The sequence below is a fragment of the Chinchilla lanigera genome, unplaced genomic scaffold, assembly GCF_000276665.1.
Source record: "Chinchilla lanigera isolate Chin_1 unplaced genomic scaffold, ChiLan1.0 scaffold00002, whole genome shotgun sequence".
Taxonomy (NCBI): Eukaryota; Metazoa; Chordata; class Mammalia; order Rodentia; family Chinchillidae; genus Chinchilla; species Chinchilla lanigera.
In genome coordinates, this window is record NW_004955403.1 from 18,371,209 (window position 1) to 18,393,783 (window position 22,575).

The 22,575-nt window shown below is 38.5% G+C and overlaps 2 protein-coding genes across 3 annotated transcripts; one reads left to right on the plus strand and one right to left on the minus strand.

The window, feature by feature from the left end:
* The first annotated feature begins 2,163 nt into the window (after window positions 1-2,163).
* Window positions 2,164-13,964, plus strand: Fkbp7 (FK506 binding protein 7). 2 transcript variants are annotated; one of them, XM_005373378.2, is made up of 4 exons: window positions 2,164-2,476; window positions 3,358-3,509; window positions 9,517-9,647; window positions 13,642-13,964. In XM_005373378.2, exons 1-4 carry the CDS (start codon window positions 2,268-2,270, stop codon window positions 13,801-13,803), a joined length of 654 nt encoding a protein of 217 aa, XP_005373435.1. In that variant the 5' UTR covers window positions 2,164-2,267; the 3' UTR covers window positions 13,804-13,964. The 2 variants fall into 2 exon arrangements, with proteins under 2 accessions (XP_005373435.1, XP_005373434.1); XM_005373377.2 differs by having other exon boundaries at window positions 2,167-2,476; window positions 9,514-9,647.
* Window positions 13,965-15,496: 1,532 nt separating this feature from the next.
* On the minus strand, window positions 15,497-22,563 carry Dfnb59 (deafness, autosomal recessive 59). The gene is made up of 6 exons (XM_005373379.2): window positions 20,507-22,563; window positions 19,392-19,587; window positions 18,743-18,884; window positions 17,623-17,740; window positions 16,192-16,290; window positions 15,497-15,807 (listed from the first exon to the last, which is right to left on the minus strand). The coding sequence occupies exons 1-6, from the start codon at window positions 20,715-20,717 to the stop codon at window positions 15,515-15,517; spliced, it is 1,059 nt and encodes a 352-aa protein (XP_005373436.1). The 5' UTR covers window positions 20,718-22,563; the 3' UTR covers window positions 15,497-15,514.
* Between the last annotated feature and the right edge of the window lie 12 nt (window positions 22,564-22,575).

Genomic DNA, 22,575 nt, shown 5'->3' on the forward strand with positions numbered 1-22,575 from the left:
CCTCCTTCCCCTCTTCCCTTCCCGTCCTCCCCCTCTCCCGTCCCCTCCTCCTCTCCCGTCCCCTCCTCCTCAGTCCGCGCACCCGAAGGCCTGCGCACCCCGAATTGAGGTCCCGGGCTCGCACCCCGCTGCCGGGCACTTAGGCCTCTGCGTTTCCTACCACTGAACCTCAGGTCCTGTCAGTAGTTGTTTTTTGTTTTGTTTTTAAAGACAATGAAAAGGCGTGTTCCCTCTTTGTGCTCTGTATCCTTCTCACACTCGGAACGGAAAGGGGCCGGTCCTCGGACCCGGAATTGTCATGGAGCCAGTAAATTACCTTGGAGAGCCAGATTTTACTGAGACTGTAAACCGTGAACTTACACTTTAGAATTGTATTAAAAAACTAGGGGCTTTCTCCCTAGCTTTTATGATTTAAAACAAAAAAAAAAAAATCCTGCTTGGAAATGATTGTCACCTTATAGTTTACAGTGATTTTTCAGACTTTATGGAATTTTCCAAAGTCGAAGCAGTCGCCTAAAGCGGTCCCAGCCCTGAGGCTTTGTGTCATGGAAATGGAGTCACACTTCATCCAGACCCTGCCAGGCCTTCGCTTGGAAGGTTTTCCCTTTCGGTCCTCTGAGTATTCACTTGGAAATAAGGCGAACTCATAGACTGATGGATAAATTGTAATTCACGGAATATAACTCAACAGTAATGATAGAATCGAGGTGGTGGTGATGGAATGTTCATGTCAAACTCAACTTGTCTGAGTGTTTAAAACGTTGCCATATTAAAATGGGAGGAAAGGATTGACTCAGTCTTGGCCTAATCCCTGCTACAAAACATAGCTGTGAGACTGCAGTAGAATGCCCAATTCTCAAGTTTCCCTGTTTGATGTGGATAATTCGGATCCCTAAGGCACGGTCAAGAAAATGGCCAGAGTGTCTGTGTCTGTCTCTCCCTTCGATATTATTACATCACTACTACCGCTATAGGCCCTCAGTTCGAGGGCGCCCCCCAGAGGTGGGACCTGGAAAAGCAGGCCAGCAGCAGGGCCCCAATAGCCAGCGCCTGGCCCTGCAGCTGGGAATCCGGAGAGCTGGTTCCCGCGGTTGGCCGTCAGGTTTACATATGACTGATGCGGCCTGGAACCCCTTACTGCAAGACTCAGACCCGGAAGAGGCGCTAAGGGAACACCCCAAAGCACATGGAGAGCGACCGACCCCCATGCTGGTTTTTATACTTTCTTCGAGAATGCCTGCCCCTCTCCAAACCCGCTAGTTCTTTTAAGTAGGAGAGAAAAAAATAAGGATAACAGACAAGGAGAGTTGTAATATTAAAATTATACTTTTTTTAAAGCGCAGCTTCAGGACACAAAAATTACTCAAGTTTTATTTTTCCTCCTTCCCGGAAAAAGTGCTAAGGGCCTTAAAGAATGCCTGTGAACGCGTCTCTTCCGGCGCCTTTCACCTGTAAAGTGTGCTCCCTCCAACCAACCCCACCCTCAGGAAGCACAGTATTGAGAAGACGGCAGATCTCAGCTTTAAATGTATGTGAATCATAGCACTGTAACAGAACCCAACAAATGAGTAAAACCGACAGAGAATACACATTCTAAGTAGCCCATTTTAGGAACACCCCAAGTCCCTATAAATAAATACACACGACTAAAGCCCACCAGGCACCTGTCTCCCTCGCGGAGGCCCTACACTATTTGTTTGATTTCGTACTTTTAAAATTCTACCTAATAGATCCCTTCACGCCTTTCACTGATGTGTCCCGAACGTTCAAATCAGCAAAGCTGCCCCGGCCCCACAGGAGGCTCCACCCTCGCTTTGGGAACCTCCTCTGACCCTGTCCGGTGACACTCTAGGGGCTTTAGAAGAAGCTTTTTTGGGCCCAGGAGTGACAGCCACGTTCTCTGGCTCTAGGACATCTCACAGCAGGCTGGCTTTCTGGTCTTTTGCCCGTTTTATTTTAGGAAACCGGGGAAAACTGGCTATAACATGCAGACCGGGCGAGGGAAGCAGCACGACGGTGAGGCGCCGTTTCAGCTACTGGGGCACAGCGAACCCCAGCGCCCAGAACTAGAGGTGTCCGCAGGCTCCAGGCTGTCCGCGACCTAGCAACGCGCGCTCAGCCGGGAGGGGCGGGGCCTTGTGTAGCCACGCCCCCGGCCCTTTGTGACGTCCGTCAAAGCCTGCCACGTGTCGGAACTCGGCCCCTACTCATTGACACGCCCTGGGGAGCGGGAGCGCGGGGTTCCAGTGGGGTCCGCACCTGGAGCCATGCTTTCCTTATGCAGATTAGTCCTTTTCTTTGGCCTGTGTGGCTGTTTCATTGCTCAGGGACAAAAGAAAGAGGAGAGCACAGAAGAAGTAAAAATAGAAGTTTTGTATCGTCCAGAAAACTGTTCGAAGACCAGCAAGAAGGGGGACCTGCTCAACGCCCATTACGACGGCTACTTGGCTAAAGACGGCTCGAAATTCTACTGTAGGTAGGAGACGCCGCCAGCTGCCCCCGCATCCTGTCGGTGCACTAATCTTGCCTCCTCTACCCACCCACCGAGACCTACTTGGTTGTTTTACTTTTAACAGCGATCATTTTATCATAGAAAAAAATACGATTACGTGGCAAATTGTTCCCTAGGAAACTGAGTATTTTTAAATGTCGGTCCAATGGTTTAAAAAAAAATTACACACACCGTGGACAACCACCACTATCTTTGGCACCCCAGGACCTGAAGGGAGTGCTGTAAGCATGTTCAGACTTTACTTTTGCTGAGAGTTGGAGTCTCTCTACAGAGATTACTGCATAGGGTATTAGATTTTATTCTGGCTTTCAGCCTGGGAGCCACCTTATAACGACAGCCACTACCAAAACGACTCTCCTGGTTTTTGCAACTGGCCCTGTACCTTCTCATCCCATCAGCGGCACACGCTGATTTAATGGACAGTTTATTACTTCAAAGAATTATCATCTTTCCTGTTATTCCCCTATAAAGAGAGGGTTAGGGAAAGTAGGCTTTGAAAATCGAGTAGTTTAATGCGAATAATGTGATTTTAGATTACCACTAAATTGACTTTTTTGAGGTTAAACGAGTTATCTGTACAAGCCACGCAGCCAGTTAGAGGCTGGAGAACAGTTTAAAAAGTTAACTTGTTGAAGAATGTTTGTAACAATGCCAATTAAAAAAAATTGAGATGCCTCCTAATAACTAGCTTTGGGCAGATCATACTTCTTTCTGCCCATTCTAGTTTGAGCCAAACACCCACCAAAGGGTTCAGAAAGACGGTTAATATGGGGAAAGACACTCCAATTTTAAATTATAACTAAATGCCCCACTGTATTTTAAAGTTTGGTTTCTTGAAATTATAGCCGGACACAAAATGAAGGCCACCCCAAATGGTTTGTTCTTGGTGTTGGACAAGTCATAAAGGGCCTGGACATTGCTATGATGCATATGTGCCCTGGAGAAAAAAGAAAAGTGATTATACCTCCTTCGTTTGCATATGGAAAGGAAGGCTATGGTAAGGTGTTTAAAATTTCTGTTTTTAGTTATATATTTAAAAAAATAAATCATAGACTTCTGTGTGTATGTGCAAAAGAATGGAAAGCAGAGGCAGCTGTCACCACGCATGCCTGTTATCCCAGCACTTGGGAGGCTGAGGCAGGTTGCGAGTTTGAGACCAGCCTAGACTACGAAGTGTGCTCAAGGCTGGCTTGAACTGCACAGCAAGACCCTGTCTCAAAAAGATGAAAAAAAAAGGAAAGCAGAGTCTCAGAGATGTTTGTATATCCGTGTTTATAGTAGCATTATTCATGATAACCAAAAAGACAGGAGTGTTCATAAGCAAAATGAAGAATACATATTATTCAGCCTTAAAAAAGAGGGAAATTCTGATTTATGCTATGACATAGGTAGAAAAGTGATTGCCAGAGAGAGGGCAAAAGAGAGGTGTTGCTAGGTGAGTGTAGAGTTTCAATTTTGCTAGGTGAGTTCTGGAGATCGGTTGCATAGCAATGTGATTGTACTTCATGCTACTGAAGAGTGAAATGGTTAAGATGGTGAACCTTAGGTTATATTTTACAATGAGTAAGAATAAAAGAGAGATAAAAATTAAAAACCATATAGGAAATAAGCACAGAACCATGAGGTCCAACAAACCTCACTATATCTAGTTCAGTCCAGTCCTTTCTGTTTACTTATGAAGAAAATGAGACATCATAGGAATCTAGGCCTCTGACCAGAGTTCCTTACCCAGCAGCAGCACTCACAATGATTATGTATATTTTATAAGCGCTACCTTGATGTTTCTGTTTTTAGTATACATTATCTTATTAGTACATAAATGTTTATAGCACAGGTCTTTGGTAAGAAGAATCAAAATTAAATGAATAAAATTCAGGAGTCTGGAACATGATTTTAGAGTAAAGAGACAGTAGTAGAACATTGTAAAAAGGAACACCTGAGATAGAAGAGGTCGCTCATTGTTATCTGAATACAGTGCAAGCCTGGAAACTTGGAAGGAACGAACTTTTTCTTCCAGTGTTTTGCTTTTTAAAAAAATATTCTAGAACAAGAAGATCCACAAAGCTAGGTCAAGCAGACAAATAGGGAAAATGTGTACAACACATATGAATGAAGACTTAGTAACTCGTTCACCATGGGGCTCTAATTCATATCTCACTGCCAGGTGACTCTGAACCACCAGTGGCATAGGCCTATTGCATAGGGACAGCCCATCAAGTGGTTTGTACAGTCATGCATATACCCCTGGCAAGAATATGTTAAACAGTAATAAAAATGTCCTAGCCCTAGAAATGGGCCACATTTATTTTTTTTAAATGGTACACTATTTAAAAAAATACAGATAGCCTTTAAATCTATGGGAATAATTGTATTCATAATTAAAGGAAAGGAAAGGGAAATGAAAACAATACACCATTTTTCACCCTTTAGATTAACTAATATAAAGTTGGCTTGGGCATGGGAAAACTAGCCATCTCTTGCTTTATTGCTGAGAATGTAAATCATTGGCCTTTCTAACAACATCTATCAAAAGAAAAACTACATATGTCTCTCACTATTTCCCTTTCAAATGCACACAAAGGTGTATGTAAAAGAACATTCATTCAGGATTTTTGGGTTTTTTTAGCAGAAGACTAGAAGCTACCTAAGTATCCATCAGCAGGAAATTAGTTGTTATATTACTGGTGATTACCTTACTCTTTGGAAAATAAAAGAATGAAGTAGAGCTATCCATATTAATATGTTAAAGTGGGATAGACTATATTGCTAGAACAAATAGTCAATGAGCGTCTGTGCCAGACTATTCTAGGCACTGGGCATATAGTAAATACTACTTGCTATCCTGGAAGAGCTTGCACAATAGGGGTGAATTTCACACACTCATGTATCTATTGCATGCATGAATTTCACACATGCATATATGCTGTATCAGGAAGGATACTGAGGACATTAAGTGTTGGGAGGGGCCAAGGCTGAGAATATTTCTCCTCACTGTAATATTTTGTACTATTTGAATATTTAATCATGTGCATATATTAATTTTTCTAAAACTACTAAAATTAAGAGTTACAGAATAAAGAAGGCAATTTTAAGAAGAGAGGATGTGCAGCCCAATAGGCAAGTTCCACCTTACACCCTCAATTAGGTCATTGCTCTCTATTGCTATGTGAAGGCTCTTCAGTCTTTGCCTCCTCACTATGTCTAAGGCCTTGCTAATGCCACTTATTTGAAATATTTAGCACACAGCTAATGATTAATTTTCTATGGTGAAAAATTTGGCTGCAGGGATATAGTAGTTTGATTTGAAGAAGTTCATATTCCATTTGAGATATCTCCAATAACATAAAGATGAACTGTATTACTCCCAAATAGTTTGTGTAAATGGCGTGACTTGTTTGAGGCGGTTGGTTTAGTCACTGAGCTCAGTGATTCCCTCACCTATTCTTTCCAGCAAGAGTGGGCGTCACTGCCTCACATTCAGTTGAGAGAGATCAGTGATGCAAGCCCAGTCAGACCTAAAACTCCTAGAGACTGCTCCAGATAATGATAGTTTCATTTTTTATATTTTTTGTGAATCATTTAATAGTCTCATCAAAATAGCTCCGAAGACTAAGGGTACAACTCAGTGAAAAATTGCTTGTCTATCATGTACAAAGCTCTGGACTCCATCCTTAACACAACAATAAGTAAATTGTTATGGCTATGGCTAGATGTCCTCACAAAGCCTCGTGCAGTCATAGGTGGGGCTTTTACCACAGGTGGCTGGATCTGGAATGTGTGACACTGGGATCCATTTGTGTAGTCTCAAGGGCTGTAGGATTAAGGGTGTGAGTGCTACCTGTCCTAAGTAATCTGGATAAGATATGAAGAATAGAAAGAACTGTGGTCATCTCTTGCTGCTTTGCTACCTTCTGTCTGCCTTGAACTGTTTCTTCTCTGCAATTCCTGTCTGCCATGTCACCCTACCTTGGAGCCAGCCCATTATGGACTCTACAAACTGTGAACTAAATAAACCTTCCCTTCTTCAACTTTTGGTGTCAGGTCTCAGCAATGAGAAAAGTAACAAAGACATAAATAAATTTTTTAAAATGGGTTCTGTGATGTTGTACTTTTTATATCCTGTTTTTATTTGTATAGAGGAACCGAGGGGAGAAGAAATTTGAAGATAAATTAAATGCAATACTATCCTAAAAATGTGTCATTAAGACCATTTTAAGCAAAATGATATAGGCAAAGTCTGCTTTTCAGTCTCTTTAATATTATTATCAGTTTTCCTTTCTTGTGTTGTATCATCACACACATCCTGCCTGACACTAGAGTATCCACTTTTCTAGCTATCTAGAGCATCCTCCAAATCCCTCATCAATGAGGTACCCAATCTGGATCCATTACCCTACAGGAAATAACTACTTAATTTTCATAAACTAATCTATGCTTAGGTCTGAATGATACCCAGGATGCCTAAGTTATTTATAAACCAGGCCCTGTTGCAGGGATTCAGAAGTTTGAGTTGAAGAAAGTAGTTCATATTTGATTTGAGGTGTCTCTAATAAAAGATGGTGACTGGAAGCGCTGGGGATGTGGCTCAGCGGTACAACCCTTGCCTAGCATGCAGCAGGCCCTGGGTTCAATCTCAGTACTACCAGTAAATAAACAACTAGGGTCATTTTATGTAGCTGTAGCAAAATACCTGAGAAGGACAACTTTAAAGAGGTAAGGTTTATTTTGGCTCACTGCCTGCTCACCTCATGACAGTCAGGAGGCAGAGAGAGCAAGATCAAGGGAGGGGACAAGGACAAAACAAACCCTTCCAAGGCACGCACCTACTGACCTACTTCCAACTAGGCTCCACATTTTAGAGTTTCCAACACTTCCGAATAGGCCATTCAGTGATACACCCATCAATGGGTTAATTTATTGATGAGATTGCAGCCCTTCTACTGCAATCGCTTCCCAGAATGGGCTCCCCTGAACACTACTGCGTCTAGGACCAAACCTTCAACACATGAGTCTTTGGGGGGACACTTTAGATCCCAACCATAACATGATTCTCTAGAAATAACTCCCAGCACCTTCATTTTACACGTGGAAACTGAGGCCCCCAAAAAGTTACATTCATTGCAGTATAGTTAACTGCTGGCCTTCCCTGCATTACAGTAGATTGGATTAGATTGTTTGAAAAGTTGCAGTGTAGACCATATTTAACTGTTTTAACAAGCAACTTCTTGACTAAATAAGCTTTTAATAAGTTGTTAAGACCTAACATTGGCTGTACCTGTAACTTTATTTTAGGTAATACTTGAAGAAGTCTTTCCTCTGCAACATGTCCTTGCCTCATGTCACAGAGCACCCCTGCATGTCTTGAAATGCATGTGACTTTTTAGCACTTTAATTAACCATATATGTGGTATGTATAAATTCTTTACATTAACTCCTCTGATCTGCTTCTGTAAATATAAGTAACTTTATAACAAATGTGTATGTAAATATTTCTCCTTTTCAAACTTCATAAATTTTTGCAAGGAAAAGAAGTACCTGGTTATATTTTTGTGTTTTGCAGTAAAATTGTTCAGAAACTGCATATGTACCTGTAATGTTTTTTCTTCAGAAATTTAAATTTGAGCCTGGCATGATGATGGTGCATGCCTGTAATTCCAGCACGCTGGGAGGCAGAGGCAAGAACATCACATGTTCAAGCCCAGCCTGGACAACTTAGTAATGAAACTTGTCTCAAAATTTAAAAAGAAAGTTTGGGGCTATAACTGAGTACAAAAGCAATGAATAGGCTCAATCCCCAGTACCAAAAAAAGGAAGAGCAGGAAGAAAGGAAGGAAGGAGGGAGGGAGGAAACGGAAGGGGGAGTGGGCCTTGTTTTTGAGTATGTCTTTATCATCAGGAGAAGCTGTTTTTCTGTCATAAGGTGATTATAATTGGACAGAGTAGGAATAGATTTTGTAAAAAGATATTGAATCAATTTCTAGCTTTTTTACTCTAAAGTCTAGTAATACGTGGGCATTAGATCAGGACTTTCACATTAGTCACATTATACTTGGGAAGTTTTTCAGTGTCCTGCTTTGGAAATTTCTAACCCACTTCCTCTGTGACTATAACTTGCAAAACCCTTTCCTCTCTGGACTATATAAGCATTTTAGCAAGAATTCTCTGTTGCATAAAAGAAATGGGTGCTTCTTTCAAAGGTCAAACTTAACTACTTTTAAAATAAACAATTTGGGTCATTGATTCATTCGTTCATCCATTTGAGTGGCTGTAACAAACAAGGCACTGTGTGATTCCCTGGGTATACACCGGTGCTACAAGCCACCCACTGCCCCTTGGCAAGTTTTTTTAACAGATCATTTTTATGAAATGCTTATTTGTGAAATAGACTAAAATCATCTGTGATGTCAACTAACAGGTTAATTTTATTAACAAGAACTATTCAATTTAATACTTAAATTTTTATTGTGGTTTTAAATGTCTTTGTAGAATTGTTTCTGGGTTTTTTCTGTCATTGCATTTTTTTAATGTCTAAAGAATTTGAAAACCAAATATATTGATACTTATGTTATATTTATTCTTCCTAATAACTACAAAAAATCATTTCCTAAAAGATTACTCATCTACACTTTGAATTTTTTCTGCTCATATATTTCTTCTCTGTACTACTTATCCTGTATGATGACGTGGTATAATAATAAAAATGATATAATTTGTATTTCTTTTAATTTAATCATGAAATAATGATCCTGTAGGTCTTTTGAACTGATTGGTTAAAAAGATATCAAAAAAATTCTTGAAAAGTTTTTATTTTTTTGAAAAGTTTTTATAATAAAAGAAAAAAATAAAGAAAAATTATTAAGACAAAATTTTTTTCTAAATGTATATAGAAAGTAGTTCTTATAAATGTGAAATAATATAATCATAATGCTATTATGATGATTCATGAAGAAATATTTGAAATGTATTCTCATGTAAATTAACTTTAAAATTTATACCTTTAGCAGAAGGCAAGATTCCACCTGATGCAACATTGATTTTTGAGATTGAACTTTACGCTGTGACCAAAGGACCACGGAGTGTGGAAACATTTAAACAGATAGATGCAGACAATGATAGGCAGCTTTCTAAAACTGAGGTAATTCAAGCAAATTTAATGTTTTTTCATTATGACTTAAGTGGGGTTGGGGATATAGTTCAGCAGCGCAAGAGCCTGCCTGGCAAGTGCAAGGTCCTGAGTTCGATTTCCGGTACCAAAAACAAACAAACATTATGACTTAAATGCATCTGTATTGCAACTATTATTTTTAATCCTAGTTAGCATGGGCTCTGATCACTTGAGATTCATCCAATTCAACTGCCTTTCTTGCTGCAAGAATGGTCATTAAAATCCCAAACTACTCATCTTTACAGGCCTCTCTAGTTTCTAGCCTACAGGAGTAGATCTCTTTTTCTAGCAGCACTGTAAGAATTTTTAACAGGACAAATAATTCTCACCTCAGAGGATTGTGAGAATTATATGAGATTATGCGAAAAACTAGCAAGACTTTGAATTGGGTGGGCTAGAAAGGCAGCAAACAAAAGCCCAGTTCAGCTACTAGCTTCTGTATCTCAGCCTTACATAGGAATTGAAGGATTCCTATAGATCTTGTAATAGTAAGAACAAGTAACACATTTCATACTTTCTCAGTGCCAGATACTATTATAAGCAAATAAGTACATGAACTTATCTAATCTTCATGATAATTTATTGGGTAAATGGTGTTATCATCATCTTCATCTTATAGATGGGGGAAATGATGCTCAAGACAGATTAAGTAACCAGCAAAAAAATCACATACCCAAAAGTGTCAAAACCAGAATTGTAGCCTGGGCAATCTGGCTCCAGTATTGTGTTCGTAACCTTGGGCACTCCCTGCCTCTTTCAGGAAATTTCCATTATGAATGTTCAGGGATAATGCTTGTTTTATTGAAGTCTAGTGCCTCAGTTTCGCAGTCTTTACTCTTGCTTAAAATGAGTGGCCCAGTGATCTCCCTTCTTGCTTGGAGACAGTTCAAGATACATAACACTACCATCTAAGTATGTACTAAAAGGCAGCAGGGTCTCTGACCTCAAGTGTTAACAGTAAGTCCTTTGTTTTTTGTCTCCCTCTCCAAACCTCTTCCTGCCCAATTACACTTCCTCCTTGGGACTTAGTAGAACCTTTCCCCTGAGACACCCTTGTTGGTCAACAGTGGAAGAGCAGGAAGGAAGTCTCCCCTGTGCCTTGGGAAGAAGGGCAGTGAGAGGGGAACTGTTCCAAATGTGCACTTCTTTGTCAGCTGTTTATCCCCCTCCATAGCATGAAGAGCAGCTACAGGTGGATTCACATAGCACAAAGAGCTCAGCCTGTGCACATAGCCCATTCATTATCACAGGCACACCCAGAGGTGCATTCTGCAGTGTGAATTCTCCCAGGCATTAGGAGATGTTTAGTTCTTTTGTAGAAAGCAAAAGTAAAAAAAAATGCAAACCAGTGAAGTACATAGCTACAATTTTTTCTCCCAGAATCTATTGGATATCAGCTGCATTATCACCAGACAGGTAAGAGCGATACTCATAAACCTAAATAACAGTAGCTAATCCTCACAGCAATCCAACTATATAGCTATTCCCTTCTTTTTACAGATGACATATCTGAGTTTCAGAAAGTTTAAATTATTTGTCGAAGACCACACAAAGAGTAACTTATTTGTCTTAAGATCACACAGCCAGTACACAGAAAGCCTGAATTCAAAAACATGAACTAACAGAAATTCCCTTTAATCTTTAGGAAAATTTACTAAGTTATTTCTTTCCTATAAAAGGGTGGAAAACAGGTATCATATTTTACTAAATTACAAAGTAGAAATCGTGTGGAACTCATTACTAGCAAAATTAATGTATGTTCTTACCCATTATTATCTTTTTATACCCATGTATTGCCGTGTACGAGAAAAGAAAAAGATTTTGAGCATCAGCTCAAATTTGAAGCTAAATTGATAACCAGGCATGGCGGTACACACCTATACCCTCAGGAGGCTCAGGCAGGATGATGGAACTTTAGGGCCATCCTATGCGACTTAGCAAGACCCTGTGTCAAAATTTAAAAAACAAAAATAAAAATTTAGAAGGACTGGGGATGTAGCTCAGTGCAAAGGCTCTGGGTCTAAGCCTCAGTGCCACACATACACACACACACACACACACATGCACATGCACACATAAAGATAAATTTTACTTATTAAAAACTGCGGAATATTTGAGGCTACTTAAATTCTTTATGTTTACATAGGACTGCTAAGTTTCAACTGGGGAAAAAAATACAAACATAAAGGATGAAATTACATTTGAGAACAGTTATATCCTACAGTATGGTTGATCAGTTGTCCTAATGAGTGGAGTTGGGACTATGTATTACTAAAACACTTACAGGTTTAAGTCCAGCTTTCAAAAATGGTTTTGACTCTAGAATGCTCCAGCCTTGGAGAATATTATCTCGATCATTATGCCTTGCTTTTGTAGTTATTTTCTAGATTAGCACTTTCCAACAGAAATGTAATTGAGCCATATACATAATATAAAATCTTTTAATAGGCACATTTTAAAACATAAAATAAAGCCAGACGTATGGCATACACTTATGATACCAGCTACAAGGGCAGCTGACACAAGAAAATGGCAAGTTGAAGGCCAATCTGTACAATTTAGTTAGACCTAGTCTCAAAATTTAAAGTAACTTAAATTTAAAATAAAAGGGATTGGGATGTAGCTCAGGAATAAAGTGCTTGCTGAGCATGTGCAAGGCCTTGGATTCAATCCCCAGTAACTGCAAAAATAAGAAATAAAAAGTAAAGAGGAAGGTGCAGTAGCACAGACCTGTAGTTCCAGCTACTCCCAGTACCACAGTCCCCAGTACCACAAATAATTAATTAAAAATAAAAAGATACAAATGAAATTTTAATTTAGCTTAACTCAGAATATCTAAAATAATGCCATTTCAACATGAAATCTATATAAAAATCATCACTGAGATATACTTTTCATTATTGTCTTCAGAATCTTTCGTGTATTTCACATTTACAATAACGTCTCAATTTGTCTTAGTTACTTTCTCATTGCTGGGGAAGAAAACCCTACCACCCCAAGTTGGAGGAGGAAAGGTTTATTTAGCTCACAGTTTGTAGAGGTTTCAGTCCATAGTCAGCTGCCTCCAAGCAGGGTGGCACGGCAGAGGGGCATCACAGAGGAGAAACAGTTCACAACATGGCAGGCAGGTAGCAGCGAAATTTGGTTCTTCTTTCCCTTTTTATTCCATCCAGTACAAGCCTATTGGTTCATGCCATCCATAACCAAAGTGGGTCTTCCCTCTTGAGTAATTCTATCACCCACACCCAAAACTATGCTAAACCAATCCATGAACAAATTCAGTATCACCCACACGATCCAGTCATTCCCAAAAGCTCCATCTATGAGTGCATGAAGCTTTTGAGGGACATTTAAGAATAAGCCATAACACAATTTAATATAGCCACATTTTAAGTGCTTAGAAGTCACATGTAGCTAGTGGCTACCATTTCCACAATGTTTTATTGTGTGTTTCCATAGGAAAATTTCATCATGTTATACGAAGAAATAAAATACATAACAATGCCTGTTCTTTGACATTATTAATACATTATCCTAGGTTGATTAAGGGGATGAGATATGGAAGCATGGGAAAATTAATTTCTAAACACGTTTGGATTTTTTGATTATATAATCATTAGAAAGTACAGAAATGCTAATGTAAATTTTATCCATTAGTGGAAATTCTTAAGAATGAATTTCCTTTGGTAATGTGAACAGTGTTGATTATTGAAAAGCATTTAGTTTGTGTATCTACCACTAACCGTCTAGAACCTTAGCAGAAGCTAATTCAAATGCCTGTTTCTCTTCAGAAGTTGCTTCAAAGGTTATAAAATTAAAACCTCAAATAGCTTTTCAGAATGTTTGTATCATTTAATGTAAGCAGTCTTGGATATGAGTTTCATTATGGTAAACAGTCTTTAAATTTCCTGGAAACTTGTGATACGATACCTTTTATTAAGTAAATGTCATTTGGGCCCTCTAGGTAAGCTATTACTTGCAAAGAGAATTTGAAAAAGATGAGAAGCCACGGGACAAGTCATATCAGAATGCAGTTTTAGAAGACTTTTTTAAAAAGAATGACCATGATGGCAATGGCTTCATTTCTCCCAAGGAATATAATGTGTACCAACATGATGAATTATAGCATATTTTTAACTATGTATTGTACTTTACATATAAAACAATTTACTTTTTTCCATCTTGTGTTTTCTACTTTTCCCCCATGACAAGATACTTTGTCCCCCCACAATACATGATAGTTTTGGTATAATAAATATGAGGCAAATTTAACTCTCAAGAAAAATATGATTGTATTTCCTGTTGCTTTATTCTGTGAACACTAACTGTAGCACTATGAAGTGGATCTGTGTCCCAGTGGACAATAATCTCCCTTTGGGATATAACAGAATATGTCAACATCTGCAAACTCTTCCCAACTTTAACCACATATATAACTATGTAGAACCAATATTTTAAATGTTAAAAAGTCCCATATTTTTAAAATATTCAGTAGGGGCCCAGGAAATAACATTTAATTCAATTATGTGTTTCATAACATTGTGGAGAATAGGGTATAAAAATTAGGACTAAAGAATCTACCTTTGGTACACATGAAAGAAGATTGTTTATCTCTGTCCCACAAGGAATCTCAACATGGTTTATACTTTTTTAGTGCAAGCTTCTGTCCTTGTGTATTTGTTCTAAACGGAAATGTTTAAATATATTTGACCAGATGAAAGACTTTTTTTATACTTTATAGCAGGAATTAGTGCTATACTTCTTCAGAAATTATAAATGTGCTATCTCTCTACCTTCTCATAGGCCTTCATTAAATATCTACCACCCTGGACTGTTTGTCTTCATAGTTTTAAACTGATGCCAGGGAAGTTTTGGCTTCCAGTTCTCTTTCTCTAGATATCACTTTGTTTACAGCACTTCATAGCATAACATTCTTATCATTAATGGTGAGTGATCATTACAAACTTTCATTTGCAAAGAGGTAGACACATCCTATCTCCCTTAACTTTTAAATGACAGTAGCGAGTTTTATGAAGACAAAATTGTGAGCATATATTCATCACATCACAAAAGAACAACCCATTATTAGTATCAGTCACCCTGTGAATTATGTACCTAGTACTCCATGCTGAGCTCTGTTTTTAATTTGATACTGCAATTAAACATTTAGGATTATATTAAATATTAATAAATTTTTCTCCTTTTACCAAGGCTAGGGCACTAAAGGACCATAAAATAGTCATTTATATACTTTTGTCATCTTTAAATGTTAAATTAGAATCTGAATAAGATTAAAATTGATAAGCCAAATTTGGTAGCACATACCTGTAATCCCAGCTACTCAGGAGGCTGAGTCAGGAAAAATCTCAAATTCAAGGCCAGCCTTGGCAATTTAGAAAACTATCTCCAAATTTTAAAAGAGCTGGGGTTGTAGCTCCATGGGAGACCAATTGCCTAACATGCACAAGGTCCTGGATTCAATTCCCAGTACCACAAAAATACAATAAAATTGATATATTTAGAAAATCTTTTAATTATATGTTTATTATCTAAAATGACAGACTAAATCCCAAGTGATTATAAAGTGACTAACTTTTGAAAGATTGTCTATATTTTGAATTTTATATTTAAACTCTGTTATAAACAATGTTATTATTATTATTGGTAATTTATGAGGTAGACAGTAATGCTATCATCTGTACTTGGGAAAAATGATACCTACGGGCTTTCTGTTTGTTCTCTCTTCCTTACTCATCAAAGCAAACCTAGGCAATTTAGGGAAGGTTTACGGCACAACTGCACTTAAAACACCAACAAAGTATATTCCATTTTTCTTTTTATTTCATCCTCTTGTGCCAAATATCAAAACAAGGGACTGCATGAAGTCTAACATACTTCTGTCCATCCACAGAACACTGAAAGCAGCCATAGACTGTCTCCCTTTTTAAGTTCCCCATTCCACAGAGTATGCAAGGCCCTTTGGGAATGTTGTGATTGAGTAAGTTAACTCGGATGTGAGTCCCTTCCTTAAGCGAAATATCAGTCATGCTGAGAGGTTTGTCATAGTAGTCAGAAAAAAGATCATCCAAGTAAAACTGTGAGCGAGAAATGGCATCCATCACTCTTCTATCTAAAAGAACAAAAAGAGAAATGTATTAGAAGTCAAAATAAAAACATACAACCAAAACGGCATTACAGATACAGATACAGGCATAGATACATGTAGATATAGAAATAGATGTAGACATGGACATGGACATGGATGTACATAGATAAATCAATCAGTCATGAAATGACTTGGTTGTTGGGCCGGGGATATAGCTCAGTGGCACAAGCGCCTGCCTGGCAAGTGCAAGGTCCTGAGTTCAATTCCCGGTACCAAAAAAAAAAAAAAAAGAAATGACTTGGTTGTTAAATTTAAATTTTCCCTTAACAGATGGGAACTGAACAAATGACCTCACATATTAATCCAGGAAGAAAAGAATTCATTCAAAATACTCTTCAAAGGGCATACTTCTTTCAAATAGTATATTTCTCAGTCTGTAGAGTAGTGCAAATGTTGCCGTTTCTTCCCTTTCAAATCCTCCTTTTGACACTGAAGTGACACAAAGGTCTACAAAACAATTTCAAAAAGATGTTATAATTTGAATAACTCCTACTTTACTGAGTATTTTATAGAGGCAATGAATTATTGTATGGGCCATTCATTGTATTTTTTAAAGCTAAATTTTACACAGTTTTTGAAAAGACACATTCACATGACACAAAATTCAGAGTTCAAAAGGGAGCTACAGTGACAAGTCTGTAGCCCACCCAGCACCCAGCCAATCTTCCACCCCAGAGGTACTGATATGTATCTGAGGTATGCTTCCTGAAATATTCCATATATTTTGCAAGCATAAAGGAATACATATGTATACATATGCATAAAATTCTTTAGCCCCAATACTTACATTCTACATATTAGCTAAGATCTATAGAGCTAACCTCATACTTAATGGCTTCATTGTATTCTGTTGTAGCATTATACAAGTCCACTTAAGATGGCTTCCAGGGTTTTGCTATCAGGACCTAAATATCTTTATAGGCATATCAATTCACCTAGGTGTAAGCTGTCCTGTAGGATGAATTCCTGGGTGCGTAGGCCAAAGTACATGTATATTTTAGATTTTGGTGGATATGAGTTTATACCCCTCCCAGAAATCAATGTAACTCTAAAAACCTGTACCCAAAGAATTCCAAATAGAATTTACTTAGAACAGTTTTGTTTCTCAACGTGCTATTCCTTCCTTCCACAGAATTTTAGAAATGGACAGAAATAGGTATAAAAAATGTCTATAAATTAACATAGCCAGGGGCTCCCTTGCCTTGGGCCAGTTGCCAGTCAACTAACCTTAAAAGAAAACTAGAGTTGCACAAAGGTATTACACAAGATGACAATGTAGAAAGTTAAAGTGAATTGTATGAAGGTATTACACCAGATGACAATCTTGGAGGAAGTATTTGTACTTCTAAAGTTGCTTTTTAGGGAGCGTTGAGAAGAGTTGTGTTTATTAGATAAAAGTGAAGTAAGTAAAGCTGTCTTTGGGTGCCCTGATTAGGGCAACACGACCCTTCAGGAATCTTACTATCTACCTACTCCTATTGGCCTCTCCAAAACTATCAGAAAGGCATTGGTTATCTCCCTCTGCAAGCCAAGGAATATGTTGTTAGTAGATTAAATTTTAGCTCCTATATATTATTATAAGTGGGGTCATGGAGAGTCTACAGCCTTTCCCAAGCAGCAGAAAAGAGGCACTGGATAAGCAGTCCAGGGAAGGCTTTTCCCAAACCTAAGACTGGCAGTGCTGAAAGCATCACTTTTCTATGATTACTAGACAGGACTTCCTATTAAATTCTCCTTTAAAATATAATCATTTGTCTTTCAAGCAGATCATCCACTCACCAAAGGCACCATCCAGGTAAATGAAGAGTTCAAAAACACTGAAAGCTATGGTTGTATGTGCTGGAAAAACAATAGCTTTGTCCCTTCCCTTGGGATTCTGTTCATCCATAAAATGAAACTAAAATAAATAAATAAAATTAGTAAAGAGCCTAACATGTCAGGATAGCTTTTTGGAGAAACAAAACATCAAAACAACAACAAAATCCCTTCAAGTAAAGAATTACCCTACTTGAGCGAAACTGTTTATAGCAGAGATCCAAGTGGTCCAATGTGGACTCGTGATCTGTACTGGGGAAGACCTCTCCACTTTTTTCACTTCCGTTGATATTGAAGTCAATGACTAGTGCCATCAGCACAGTAATGCTGGCTGCAGTAGAAGCCTGTTGATTTCAACTGCAAATCTTAGAAACTGACTATGTTTTAAGTGCTACATTCAAGCTTGCAGTCTAGCCTATTTACCATTCCAACACCCCCACCCAGCTTCCAGTTTTCCAAAGCAATCAGCAACAATTAAGTAAATGCTTCAGTTTGTACCCCCCAAATAATCTAATGAGAATAAGAATCTAGTAAATATAGACAGCTAAATATAGGTACTAAGAACTTTCATTTGCACAGACTCCAAAAGATTATCATTTAGCCCTATGTAAGAATTGGGTTTTGTCCTGTTAAGACATTCATGATTGAATTTAAAATTAAACAAATTATTTTCTAATTGTCTAGAAAGAATTTAACACTGAACAAAGCATGTTTGTTCATTGCTATTAATTTAGAAAAAATTTCAATGTAAAATATAAATTTAGCTTTTAAAAATTCAAAGTATGAACTGTATTCAAAATAATATCAAAGAATGCAACCAATGCTCCTACTTTTTATTCTTAAAATATCTCTTAAATACTAACAGAAGGGAGCTCCAGTATGCATATTATTTCACAAGGATTGGTGTTTTGTTTGAGTTACATTGCACTTGTTTAGAATCCATGTTTTTCCATACTCTGAAACACATCATTCCTGTACAAAATACTGCAGCTCTTTCATCTCAACATTTGGCAAAATGTAAGTCTCATGATAAAGAGTACTTTTAAAAAATGCCCATGGAAACTTTGTCATGAGTGTGCTTTACCCGCATTGCTTCCCCTCGGATTCCCGCGTGGACGGACAGCGAGCACTGTCGTGTGGTTCTAATACTTTCCATGACCACGCACAACACTGCCTTCCTGCTGCTCCTTGACTGACGTATCAAGCTGTGGTCAAAGTTAATCTTTCTAAAATAAGAAAGACACATTCACAACACTCTGTACTATCATTACACATATCACCTGTTATTCATTCACGGGTCATCTTTACTAAAAGTAAGCAAGGCAGACTTATTATAAATCAGAAAATATACCCCCCAATTTTTGGATAATCTGCCTCTCCTCTTTTCCTAAACATGCTTACATAGAACGTTTTATTTTGTTTGTTGAGAATCTGTAGTGGGGGATTCTTGTACTACATTTGCTGTCAGGTCCTGCATTATTTCAATTTAATAATTTACTAAATATGTGCAGAATTAGACTGATTTTATGGAACTAAAATTTTTCTTTAACATAAATTAATTTTGTATGTGTATCCATATCTAAGGTTTGGCGATACTAATTTGTAGTATTTCAAACAAATAAATTACATTTGTATAATATTATCTGAATACTGTAAGCACTCTTTGCAGTGAAGTTTATATAATTAAAACAGTTAATGAAAACACTGAAGTAGATAAGGATTCTTATACCGACCGTGTAGTAATTTCCTTTAGTAATGTTGATACTTCCACTTCATGTTTAGTAACTACACCAAATGAAGCTTTTACTGCAATGGAATCTGATCCAGTAACATTAATCCCAACGTCATTTACAATATGGTTGCCTCGACGTCCATAGAGTGAAACATCTGATTCATCTTCATAATTCAATAACTGATAAGATGAAATGCCTTTACAAGAAGGAACTTAGTGTTTTTTAAATGTCTCAAATTTGTCTTATATAGGTTATATATAGTAACATTAATTTGCAATTGAAGACTCAGTAACCCAAATGTTAATGAGAAAAATCAACATTTCAAACTATGATTAAAAATAGCAATTCAGCTAAATACTGTAATCCCAACTACTTGGGCAGTTGAGGCAGAAGGATTGTAAGTCCAGGCCTAGCCTGAGCAACTTGGGAGACTGTTTTAAAATAAAAAATAAAAAGGGCTGGGGATGTAGCCAGGTGTTAGGGCACCCCTGGGTTCCATTTCCAATACCACACACACAGAGAAAACTGAATTCAATTTTATAATACTCAAATTCTTTGTTCAGCCAAGGGAATATCTTAAGCATCAAGAGCCACTGATGGTTGAAAGAAAAAAACAAGTGTTCATAAGCACTAATGTGTTAAAATGTTGATTTATTTTATGATCTAGCTTACCAGTATAATAAATGAATTGTAAATTATACAGTTTTATCTCATTTGACTGTGTAAAATAGGGAAGATCAAATAATATCCTATTTTACACATGAAAATGTATTAATTTGTCATTTTCCAAATTGATTTGGTTAAAACAACTTATAACTGGTAGATCAACCAATAAGATATTTGATAGCATACAAACTTTAAGGTTTTTTTTTTTTTTTTTTTGCAGTACCAGGGATCAAACTCACGACTTTGCGCTTGCCAGGCAGGCACTTATGCCACTGAGCTATATCACCAGCCCCTAAGGAATTATTAATCATAACATTACTACTATCATAATAAAAGTTGCCTTTATCAATGCAAACGTGTATTACTGATGTAATTAGTATATAAGACCTATTTTTAGGTGACTAATAGCACAGCTCCATGAATAGTCATTTCCAAACATTTAAACTTACCAGCTGAAATTTCTCTATCTCCGAGGAGAATATCTTTCAGTGTAAAGGGCGTTGAGGTAAATTTATATCTAGGAAACAGAAAGCATCGCTTCTTTTTTACCACCAGACTTAGAGGTTGGTATTTGTCAGCTTCACTGAGGCTTGGAACAGGAACTAATCTCCCTCCATCTCCAACTTGCTTGACAAAGCTCTTGGTAGCAGCAGCAAACATATTAATATCAAAACGTCATCAACTGCAATCCCCAGGTAACAAATCCATCTTCACCGAGGAAAATCAATAACAAAACTAAGCTTTGCTTGATCTCAAATGTAATTACACACGGTAAAAATACAAAGTATGGTCTCACCAAGACGTTTACCAACGTGTGTATCACAACACCGCCTTCCTCATGCGCTCAGGTAATAAATAATAGATCGCGGGGGAAAATGATACACTAAAAGCAGGTCTCATTTGGAATGGCAAGCGACAATACTAAAACATACACAGAAAATGAATTCAAGCACACTAACAATATCCTTGCTGAAGATTCTTCCACTGATAGCGATTTGGCAGTGGCAATAGGCCAATCTTGCGGGGAGCATATATTCCAATGGGAAACAATGCAATTTAGGCACTAACATCAGTCCTGAATATTATCTACCATGGACCTAGTCCAAAGGGAATTCCTTCACAAGTCCACCAGGCCAATTGTGGCAACAGAAAAGTGCTGATTTGAATCCTCATGGTATATAGTTCACTGTGTGAGCACTTCATTCGTTTTGTCTCGTATGTTTACAAAACTGTGTTAATACTGACTATAATTTCACAGAATATGTGGAAACAATTATATGCAGATCTTTATAAAACACTAAAAGCTACATTACATGTAAAAAAAAAAAACCTATCAGAATGCAGTGGTTTCTTCCTCAGAAGCTGGGCACTTGGTCTACAACACCTGAAATGGAGTCCTGCTGCAGAACTGTTGATTAACTTTTGATTTGTCTCATCATTATACCAATTACTCAAACTGTAAAGAGCCATGTAAGGGGTTGGTTTATTTTTAAGGAATTTTGTGGCTAAAAATAAATTTTGGGGACAAATCTCTACTGAAATAGCTTGTGGTTAGTGCAGGGAGGGCATTAAGGGGGAAGGGCAATCCCCCTTGCCTCGGCCTCCCAGACTGCTAGGATTACACGCATGATCCACCACCATCCCTAGCTTACATTAACGCATTTGGAAATTGTGTCTTATAATGTTCTTATAATGTTATTCATGAAAGTGTAACATTGTTGGGTAATAATAATCAATATACATGCAGGAGGTACAGGAGGAGAGTGTAGGCTTAAGCCTCAAATAACTGAAATCTGCTTAATTAGATTCTAGATACTCTCTTGCTTGCTTTCAAATATCCAAGGCTGACATGCAACCAAAAACATACTTTAATAACGTTCCTTTGGGAGACACAGTAACATTGTGTAAACCCGTATTTCACAGCACCTAGTAAGCACAGGGAGCCTTTTCCACAAGTGGCTAGCAAACCCCTTAGGCGACACACCTAAGGTCAACCCCCACCAAAGGTGGTGCATTCCAGGCAAACGCCATTAAAACCAACAACCCAGGCAGGCAGAATCGGCATCTGCCAGGATTCTGACACCAGGATTGTGGTACACCCCAGTGCCTTGCTGGGCTGGCTCCGCGGCCCTCCGTGCAACTCGCCACGAAAACCCTCCAGACAAAGGCGCCGGCCGCAGGGGAGAGGCGGCTGCCCGCGAGGCTCGGGCCGGGAGCCCGCCGCAGCCTCCTGGGCAGATCAACCCAGGGCCTCCAGTTTTCCGGACAGGCTCGCTCGGGTTCTCTGGCAATTCCGATTTCAGAATTTTAAAATCTTTCTTAAAATGTCCAGCCCCCAATCTTTACTCCGCATCCCTCGACAAGCTGAGCGGCGGGGCTCGCAGACCCGGGGCCCAGCGCGGCCAGCACCGCTTCTGAGGATGAAGGGCGCAGGGTCAGGACGCAGGGACACCCGGGGGTCAGGGCCGGGCGCCGCGGGCCCGAAAGCCGAAGCGGGGCGCCGGGAGCTGGGGCGAGC